This window comes from Gigantopelta aegis, chromosome 8 (assembly GCF_016097555.1).
Source record: "Gigantopelta aegis isolate Gae_Host chromosome 8, Gae_host_genome, whole genome shotgun sequence".
Lineage (NCBI taxonomy): Eukaryota > Metazoa > Mollusca > Gastropoda > Neomphalida > Peltospiridae > Gigantopelta > Gigantopelta aegis.
The window spans coordinates 16308131-16319713 of record NC_054706.1 but is presented as its reverse complement, the minus strand read 5'-3'; the positions used below and the strand labels follow the sequence as shown (position 1 = coordinate 16319713).

Genomic DNA, 11583 nt, shown 5'->3' with positions numbered 1-11583 from the left:
CAAACTATGCGCAACTATCATGTTGAGAACCAGTTGATATGGCCATTATGGGTGAGTCTAATAACCGGACTAGTTATTCTTTCAATTTCAATTCATTTATTTTAGTATATGAATTATACAGACATGAATAATAATAATAATAATATCAACATCAAGAAAAAAGTTTATAGTAAAGTCGTTTTTTTATGTAGATAATTTGTGATTATAGTACTGTGTTGAAATATGATTTTTAAAATGTATGCCGTTTGTGGCCATGGGCTTTAACAGAGAAGTATCAATCCCATTTTTATCACACATTATGTTAAAATTGTTGTGCCAACTTGTTTTGTTGGCATCTATCCCTTTGCTGCATTGTACAGCATCGATAAGAATATTTTTGGATTCACATAGATTTTCCAAATGTGTCCAGTACTTAATCATAGTTTTATGAATATCCACGATTAACAGGTACCTACCAAGTTCACTTTTGCAAGCGATATTTATTGAATTTTTTTTTCCGACTTGGAATGTGAATTTGCAAAATTTATTGTGAAGCTTTTCGAAGGGTTCGTTTTCCATTGTATCGAAGAATTTTGTTTAATTATGTTTCTTTATCATTCCAATGAAATCAGCTCCCCATATTTCACAATTATATAAAACAGTTGGTTTTACAAGGGTATCAAATAATTTGATGTAGATTATTGGAGGTGGTGAGCTACCCAGAAAAATGCTATTGATTTTGAAGAGTGCTTTTAAAGTTTTGTTGAATAAGTTTGTTTTAGTACTAGTAAACTGTCCTCGGGAGTTTATGGTACATCCCAGATTCGTATATTCTTGTGTTTGAACATAGGATAAAAAAATTACTACTATTGTTCGCCAGGATCCACCTTTCTGGAAATACTCTAACCAAATAACGTTATGAATGCCTCAGATAATTTATTTTGGATACTAAATGATGAAATCTTCAAGAAATAACCCTGTTTAAAACTTAATGACTTGCTGGACTATGTGCGTAGTTGATTGACTGGCTGGCTGGCTGGCTGGCTGGCTGGCTGGCTGTATGTATGTATGGATTATTATATGAAAGGACAAATGGATGGATGGATGGATGGATGGATGGATGGATGGATGGATGGATGGATGGATGGATGGATGGATGACTGCATGGATGCATGGATAGATAGATGGATATATATGGATGGGTAAATGGATGGATAGATAGCCTGCTGGCTGGCTGGCTGGCTGGATGGTTAGTTGGTTTTTTAAAAAATATTTCCATGCTTATATCTGAACTGTCTTTTAGGGACATAGTGTACGATTAATGATGAAAGAGAGAGAGAGAGAGAGAGAGAGAGAGAGAGAGAGAGAGAGAGAGAGAGAGAGAGAGAGAGAGAGAGAGAGAGAGAGAGAGAGAGAGAGAGAGAGAGAGAGAGAGAGAGAGAGAGATTGAGATTTTTTAACAGAAGAAAAGAAATATAAATAAAAAATTAGCATAGAAAAAGAAAGATCTAAAGAAAAGAAAGAAGGAAGAAATATGTAAGTAAATAATTAAATTATACGGTGCTTTTCTTAAAGAAGGAAAACGAAAATATGCACAAAAATAAATGGCTGCGCCCATAGGATTGAACGTTAATGCTAGTCAAATACTAAACATGCTTAACCTGTATGTTTTATTTGTAAGGGTTTTTATAGCATGTTCGATTGTAGTTCATTCCCTGAATGCGTTCAGTAATTTTGCAACGAAAACGTCATATGATTCGATTCACAATCCAGATGATCTTGGCGTTGAAGATGAATTCAACAGCGTTGACGTTAACAAATTGACATGTCAAGCAGCGCACGCAAGTGCGTTGATAAGACACGGTACACGATTCCCAGGCCAGAATGACGTACATGAAATATCCGAGATTCATAAAGTGATGAAAGATCATTTAGATGAATTAAAATTTGAAACTCTTACAAAATGGACCAATCATTTTCCAAATAATAATGAAAAGACACTAATGGACATGGGGGAGGACGAACAGTTTCACCTTGGGCGGAGAATGGCTCACAGGCTAAAGTCTCTTTTCGTAGATGAAAACATTGATGATGATTTTCGTTTTTCTGTATCCAGCAAACAGAGAAGCCAGGACAGCGCTCGTGCATTTTTTGAGGGATTCACAGAGGTTCTGACAGGCGAAGCTTCTGATGATATTGATCCTGAACTTAGTGATGAAACACTGAGATTTCATGAAAGATGTCACAAGTTTATTATCACTGTTGACCGTAATGAGACGGCACTTCATGAGTACAAAAAATTTAAACAGAGCAAACTGATCCAAAACATTCTGAGCAAAATTGTTTCAAAGTATGCTCTTCCACCAGATGTATTATCAGCAGGTACTTTTTATACATATATATACTTGGGTTATCTATACATGCCCTCATAATTCACAGAAACTATGATATCCAGTACTGTGTCGGTAAAATCATGGAAATAAGTTACCCTACTAAGTGGTTATGGGTTTAAAATATTTTAATATTGGTCACTGTATTTCATGTGCTGTGACAAATTTTAAATAGCAGTTTGCTTGCTATGATCTATCTTAAAAATTATTGAAATAAATCCATTAATTTCAAAGATTTTAGAGTACGTAATTTTACACTTCATACCCTCTGGCAGAAACTATGCCTATGGCCCATAGGATGAGTCAATTACAGATCAGTTGGGAGCCATTTAAGTAACACTATTCCTTCTAGATTAGTATTTTAAAATGTCACCACTGGATAATTGGCAACTAGACAACTAATTTTTCAAGCCCTGTTTTATGTACATGTATCATTCTTCATCATTCTTTCTCTTGATCCTCATCTTTTTTATACAGTGTACATAACAGATCTTGTAGTTTGATGCAAGAACTTTTTCATTCATGTGTGTTCGTACAAAACTATGTCTGCATGGGCAAAAAAACTGCTCACCTTCAGTAATTAATATGAATTTTTGAGAGAGATAAATCTAACAACATCTTGCTTTTTTTCATTTAGACACAGAGAAATTATGAAGGACTGGGGTCTAGACTGAGATAAGCAACATTTTTAGGGGTGGTTAGGTCATGCTCCCTGGAAAATATATTGAAAGAAAACACTTTGCTTAACTCCTGAACTCCCCCCCCCCCCCCCCCCCCCCAGCACACACACCTGAAAAGATTCTGTTGATGAAATAGTTCACTGAATGAGAGATCGAGATTAAATGTCTGGCATTATATAGTAGATGCACAGACATATATGAAAGTCTTTTGTCAGTTCAGCAAATACAATACATATAACTCCCATTTTGTCAGTACCCACCACTCAGTCCTTTTAACCCTCTTCTTTTATCAAATTAAATATTAATTTATGTAATATCTGCTTTTTGTTATAGGAAACATCCGAACAATGTACATTATTTGTGCTTACGAAATGGCACTGTTCAAGAAGTCTCCCTGGTGCGATATGTTTGATGAAGAAGATGCTAAAGTCATAGAATATCTTTCTGACCTAAAGGTAAGCATAAAGAAACCTACAGCATTAAAAATCATTTTCATGATTTAATGCTAAAAAATTTGATTGTCAATAATTACATGTATCTGGACATTTTGAAACCAAACATTACAAGGTATCACTGGGGCTCACACTGGAAGAAATTTTAGTTCTGAAATTTTTTAAATGTGTTGAGTATTTTGACATTATTGAATATTATTAATATGTTAATTTAAGTAATATTTTATTAACCACAGACTAAATGTTGCACCCACTTTGTATAAAAATTGTAACCAACTGCAGGACTAGCTTTGGCACTTGCTTAATTCGGCAGTTGTGAATTTTAAATACAACTGGCAAATTTTATTTTATAGTCCATGGCCATTTGTCAGCATATAATAATTAATTTGGGGAAAGAATTTCATGTAATCATTTGTATTTTGTTGAAAATAATGGTGGGTGTCTGCAATTTGTTGTGTTTAAAGGGACATTCATGAGTTTGCTGCAATTTTTAAGATGTTATCGACTAACAGAGACTTTTTAATGATTGCAATTACATATCAAATATATTTTTCTGCATAAAATATTAGTGGCTGTATATTAAAAATGTTTCTTATTGTTCTAATATTTGTTCTAGGTTAAATTTCATTTTATTTCCTAAAATAGTTTTTTTCGTACGTACAAAATTATTTGAAGACAAAATCCAGTTTGGGCTTCTCACAAATATTAAGACGACAAGAAAGACATTGAATATACAGACTCCGATATTCTAAACAAGAAAATATATTTAATAATAATATGTAAGTTTATTCGTAGAAATATTTTATCAGTTGGAAACATCTTACAATGCAGCAAACTCAGGAATGTCCCTTAAACAGATAATGTGTTGAAATGTTCTACACACTCAGAGCTAGCCCTGACTTGGCTCAGTTGTCGATGGAGACGGGGTGAGACCTCGGTATTATCTTTAAACTTCTGGGTCTGTGCTCCCAGACTATAATTGTGCTTTTGTTTTCCAGTACGCCTTTCTTTTCTGTCATTACATATGTTGTTTATTTTCATTAAAGTGAAGAAAAACTCTACACAATTTGGCCAAGATAGACTCACATGATTAAAGTACATGTATCACTTAATATTATGAGTTTATAATAATGTTTTTTCTTTTAAGCATTACTACAAAAATGGGTATGGCTATGACATCATTCGTGAGCAGAGCTGCCCTCTTGTGGCCGATATGTTTGGAATAATGGATGATGCTATTTCCGCGCTCGAGGAGCCGCTGGAAGACAGCGATGAAGACACTGCAGCGTAATATTCATGTTTTATGCATATTTAAAATCAGGCCTTGTGATTTATGATGTCCCTGTCAGTGGGCCCATTGGGCTATTTCTCGTTCCAGCCAGTGCACCATGACTGGTATATCAAGGACTGTGGTATGTACTATCCTGTCTGGAATGGTGCATATAAAATATCCCTTCCTGCTAATTGGAAAGAGTAGCCCATGAAGTGACGACAGCGGGTTTCCTCTCTCAACATCTGTGTGTGGTCCTTAACCATATGTCTGATGCCATAAAATTGTAAATAAAATGTGTTGAGTGCGTCGTTAAATAAAAATTTCCTTCCTTTTGATTTATGATTTCTCAACACCTGTTGGTGAGAACACCTATCGTTATTTATGATAACATACACTAATAACACACATGTGTGATAACAATTTAAAGACATGTATGTAGGTGATGACCCGGTCATGACAGCCATACTATCCAATGACAAAAAAAGCATAATTAAAATTGATTGTTCTGTAACATATATGTTAACCTGAAACTGATTAGTCTATGACGCATAAGTTAGTAAGACCAAGACCAAGAGTGTTTAACGTGCACATTCAGAGCAAGTTGTTGTAGTGCACACCTGTCCTGGGCACAGGTGCCGGCCTCCAGGACAGGAAAGGTGGGGTGGGTAGGAGGGGGGACCACCTGCACTGGCAGGTGCAAGGGAGTACCAGCAGTATGGCTGTAGCCGGTAACAGGTGGAAGGTGGTATGTCTCTCTAGGTTGCCCATAGGGGCCCTTAAAAGGGCCTGAACTGTTCAGTTCGTGGCATGACAACCCAGGGTAGACTCCAAACAATAAGTTAGTAACACCCACAAGGGCAGTAAATAAGTTTAGTTGGAAAAAACATTTTTTTTTTTTCTTACACACGTGTTGGTGAGAACATCATGCGTTATTTTTTATAACACATGGGTTGTTTACACATGTACATGTGTTAACAATTTCAAAAAAGTTAGTCAGATACTAAATATTCTGCCAATCTGTACAATAATTGAAGAGTATTTTTTTAAACCTCTTACATGCACAGTTATTTTCTGAAACTGGATTAAATGCCTTTATATGGTTGATATAAACCAGTGGTATATGGTTGATATAAACCAGTGGTATATGCATGGTGCATCTCAGAAGTTGGTCCCAATGCACAAGTTTCTGAGTAATTGTTGCTATGTATGCCATCGTGGTTGCTAAGGAAGGTACATTAACATGTTCAAAACATAGCTTTTTCAATCTGTTACAATCTATAACCTATTTATAGGTCCACTTTGGTGACTTTTTAAAATTAGTATGAAACCCACTTGGCTGATCAGTTTAAGCAACTGTTTTGATGTTGATAGGAAAGGTGGGGTGGGTAGGAGGGGGGACCACCTGCACTGGCAGGTGCAAGGGAGTACCAGCAGTATGGCTGTAGCCGGTAACAGGTGGAAGGTGGTATGTCTCTCTAGGTTGCCCATAGGGGCCCTTAAAAGGGCCTGAACTGTTCAGTTCGTGGCATGACAACCCAGGGTAGACTCCAAACAATAAGTTAGTAACACCCACAAGGGCAGTAAATAAGTTTAGTTGGAAAAAACATTTAATTTTTTTTTCTTACACACGTGTTGGTGAGAACATCATGCGTTATTTTTTATAACACATGGGTTGTTTACACATGTACATGTGTTAACAATTTCAAGCCATACGACTGTCTGCTCCTAGGTGATGACCAGTTCACCAATGCCATGCATCCAATGAAAAACAACACGGTGGAAATAGATTACACTGTGACATATAGTTAACCTGACAATCATGTGTCTGTGCGCCTAAGTTACCTACAAGTGCAACGGCTGTAAATAACTTTTAGTCTATAAAGATGTTAAAATTTGCTTAAAACCTGGTTTTTGAGGATATGTGAGAAATAGAATAATACATTCTTGTCCGTTAGATACCATTTATCTCACAACTTATTTAAAAACTTATCAAACTCGCACTCGCTTGTTAGATGCATTTTTAAACAACTCGTGAGATAAATGGTATCTAACAGCCACTCATGTATTTTTCTCTATTTAAAACATGTGGGTTTTTTCAGGATATGTAAAAAATAGAATATTACATTTATGTCCGTTATATATATTTCAGATATACGCTTGGAAATTTCTACTTTGGACATGCCGAAACAATTGGACCATTATACGCAGCACTGGGATTGTTCAATGACTCCGAACCACTAAGGGCAGATAACTACGACAAGCACCACAACCGTCTTTTTCGTACAAGTAACATTATTCCATTCTCAGCAAATCTGATGTTTGTGCTGTACGAATGTGAACCACAGATTTCCGATACTGAAGACGACACTGCAGAATACATGCTCAAACTCTTTGTTAATGAAAAGGTTCAGAAAATACCAGGATGTGATGGCGACATCTGTCCATACGAATATGTCAGGAAGAGATACGAGAAATATATTGATGACTGTAATTTTAGAAAAACTTGTGCTGTTGGATATAAAGTGAAAGATGAATTATGAAGGGAATGTAGTCCATGTTCCAACAATTAATGCAAAATAATAGGTCTCACAATGAAAAAGGTTTCGTTTTAGCCTATTTTCAGAAATTTGCAGCATTTCTGTGAAGCATGATTGAGATGTGACTAATTTATTCAGAACAAAAAAGTTAGTCAGATACTAAATATTCTGCCAATCTGTACAATAATTGAAGAGTATTTTTTTAAACCTCTTACATGCACAGTTATTTTCTGAAACTGGATTAAATGCCTTTATATGGTTGATATAAACCAGTGGTATATGGTTGATATAAACCAGTGGTATATGCATGGTGCATCTCAGAAGTTGGTCCCAATGCACAAGTTTCTGAGTAATTGTTGCTATGTATGCCATCGTGGTTGCTAAGGAAGGTACATTAACATGTTCAAAACATAGCTTTTTCAATCTGTTACAATCTATAACCTATTTATAGGTCCACTTTGGTGACTTTTTAAAATTAGTATGAAACCCACTTGGCTGATCAGTTTAAGCAACTGTTTTGATGTTGATAATTTTTCTTAATGTTCCAGATTATATGAGACAATGGTGACTTATTATTATTATTATAATTATCATCAATTCCTTTGAAATCCAGGGAGCAATATTACATGCAAATCGTTGTTTGGTTACACAACTTTAAAAATAAGCGAACTGCCAATTGGTTTCATGAAAGATTACTTTCTCTAATTAAAAGTTACAAACATCGGGATCATCGATCACCAGCAGAACATTATTCAGTAAATATATATAGCAAACATCAGCCTCTATTACCAAAACAAATTTGAAAACAAAATGTTTTGGAGTTAAAAGTGTTTGACATATAAGAAACATTGTTTTTCTCAAATTGGCATAGATCTCCATGTGGATTTAACATTCATGTTTTGTAAAAACACTCATCAGTTAGGCGAAATTGGCTAAACTCATGTTAAATCCATGTTAGGCTTCTGATAGGATCTAGGTTGTGTTTGAAAAAGTTTGAAACGTTTTAACTCTGACTTCTTTACAGAATTCTTGTACAGATGATGCCATTTAATTGTATCAGGCTGTTTCCGAATTGATGACTGTCGGAAGAAAACCAAAACAGGTTACCTTTATAGCAAATACATGTGACAATAAATTTCTTAAAGGGAATCTCCTGAGTTTGAGGTTTTCGACAAATAAAATATATATACGTTACTATTTACTTATATTTTCAATTTTGGATAACATATGCATTTCTGGATGTCATAATGCTTTGTGGTATCTCAATATCGTTTTTTGTCTAAAATAATTTCGTACGTACAAATTTATTATTTCTTCCAACTTCCAAACAAAATTTGAAATAATTTGGTCAAAGGTCATTCCATATGTATTTATCTGTGTAATGCTATCTAAAACCTGTTACGGTAAGACAGTGTTATAAGAAATGGGGGGAAAAGCAGGATACCGGTATATGTTTATTACAAACGGAAGTCTTGCTTGGGCTGAAAACTCAGGATAATCCCTTTAAATTGTTTTATGTTAGGTGACATTATTATAAAAGCAGTATGTGATAGCATTACATTATCATTTTACATCATAAAGATATTAAATGAGCTTTCATTTTGTATAAGTTTATAAGTTTATTTGTAGAAGTTTATAAGTAAGTGAAATAATTTTTATTTGTCACTAGTTTAAGTCGGTGGACATACACTTATAAATATGAAATGTGAGCGATTTTGATATTATATGTATTACAGGTATGGCGGGACTGGGGGGCGTGCTGGAGGGAGGATCTAGCCCCTCCAATAATACTGAATAAAAAATATGATTGGTAGTAAATCTTAAGGCAGAAATGAATGTTACTTGTAGAATGCAGGAAATTGCATTTCAGGACATCTAGTTTTCAAAATTTTAGAACGAGCATACCCCCAAACCCTCTAGAAACTTTGCTTTGCGCTCTCAATCTCAGACAGACCCCCAATGTTGATTTGCTTCCACTGTGCCTGTATTATCCAGGATCGGTTTTAACTTGGGTGATTAACAATGAGAGCATTGTCACACCTTCTGCAGATATCAATATTTTTGTTCTATTACAATCAAAGTTACGATATCCTATACAGTTCATTCCCTTTGCTTGAAATACTAGCAAGACAGTATGTACAATTGTACAATATTAATTTCATTAGTGTTTATATCGCAGCTTCTGTGTAGATTTCACACTGTACTGTTTAGAAAGAAAGAAAGGAGAACCATCAATGACATTAATCCGACCTCTGTTGTATTCTATAATGACTGGTCCCTAAAAGTCATTTCCATTTACCTCGTTTGTATGTGGTACAAACATGCATATTCAGGGGCATAAACTCGGGGTGGGTTTGGCTAAAACAATATTTTTTTTTTTAATATAAATATTTATTCATAGAACTCCTGTTTACATTTGTTATCTGTCCCAACCACAGGGATGAAGTGACAGAGTTACAATACAAAATTAAATATTATCATTTAGGTATACAGATCAAACATTTTATTCAGTATTTAAAATTGTTATTATCGCGAAGTTATACGTGGCTGTGTGAATATTAATGATACAGATAGAAAAAAGATTTTATATTATGTAGCCCATGTTCTCATAGTTTATAATTTTGGACTAGACATGTAAATTAATTAAACAAAAATTGACTACAAAATGGGTTCTGCGAGATATTTTCTATTATATTGTATCTGCTAAACCCCCCAACCACCACACCCCCCATCCCACCCCACCCCCCATCCCACCCCCCATCCCATTAACAAACAAACTTCAAACATACACACATAACTACGCATACACACACACACACACATACACACACACACACAAGTGATTCATGAAATGTAGACATCATAAGACTTCACAAATGAAGTATTATTCTTATATAAAACATGAATCATTTGACTATGGCTGTCTGTCGTAAAATATTAATATACATGTACATAACACCAAAGTAAACAATAGTTACAAATTGCATAATTTGTTCAGCAGTAATTGCCTGACAATGTCTTAAATAGATTATGATACATAGCCCATTTAGTTTGAAATTTGTTGTGTAAACTTTTACTATGATAAATACTTCTTTCTGTTAGATATCTAGATTTCAGAATATGTTTAAAATGTTTCATATTTGGTAAGATATCTGTTACTTTACATTTATAGATGAAGAATTTAGCAAGTAATAGAAACCGATCACAAATTTCATCAGTTGTTGTAATATTATTTTCTCCTAGTAGAATTAATTTGGTATCAAGAGATAAATATTGAATATGAAGACATTTATCAAGTTTGAATTGTACAAAAGAATTCCAAAAGGTTTTGACTGGTAAGCAGTCCCAGAAAAGATGTAATATGGTTTGGCTAAAACAATTTGGTAGGTTCATATTTGAACCCCACCTCCGGTCCAGACCACACTACACCCCTGGTATTCTGTCTTGTACAATGTACATGTATCTCACTAAATTCACTGTTGCCTAGAATCGCACATTTTAATAGCTTATGCTAGGCTTTAAACTTTGTGATCAACATCATCATATATAATGTTGGTTTCCTGACCCACCACATTATTAGTGGATGATCCTAATTTAAAAGAGAGCAATTACTGTTAAAAAAAGACGAAATAATTCTGGCTGAAAAATAAGCTATGGCTGGGGTGCTTATTTGGATTTTTTAAGGAGTAAAGTAAACAATATTTTAATTTGTTAATTCTGGCCCAGTTGAACAATTATTATTTGTTTCCTCACCTCTTATCATGTATTTTGATTTCATGTTTCAACTCTCAGTATAATAGGTCAAATACTACTATTACTTTGTATGTTAGCAGATTCTTTCCAAAAATATTAAATAAATGAAAATGAGATATAAATTGTTGACCAACTTGTACACTGGTGAAAAAGCAGCAATAGTCAAATCTGCTCAAGTATCCATCTTACTTTTCTGTTTTACTGTTTACTGTTCTTCCAGATCATGGAGGTCAGTACATTTTGGCCTGTATTAAGCAGCTACCTGTCTTAAGAAATCATCTTTTGATACTCTTAGTAGCTTAAACAATTTTAACTTAGGCCTGCATTTGTGTTTAATTGTGTTACTTTCTTCGCAGATGATTTTTTAAATTAGAAGAATAATTAATTTTTTTCAATAATTTGTTAGATCTTTGTTTGTTGCTGTTAAATTTTAGATGTCATAGTATTGCTATTATTATTAGACATATTTGGTAGAGTACAATTTTAACTTTTATAAGGGAAGTAACTTGTGTTGCACTG

General features: G+C 34.3%; 1 protein-coding gene across 1 annotated transcript; it reads left to right on the top strand.

Moving 5' to 3' along the window:
* Positions 1-1594: 1594 nt before the first annotated feature.
* Positions 1595-8505, top strand: LOC121379899 (multiple inositol polyphosphate phosphatase 1-like). Its single transcript, XM_041508570.1, has 4 exons — positions 1595-2361; positions 3383-3504; positions 4649-4788; positions 6924-8505. Exons 1-4 carry the CDS (start codon positions 1632-1634, stop codon positions 7312-7314), a joined length of 1383 nt encoding a protein of 460 aa, XP_041364504.1. The 5' UTR covers positions 1595-1631; the 3' UTR covers positions 7315-8505.
* Positions 8506-11583: the final 3078 nt, after the last annotated feature.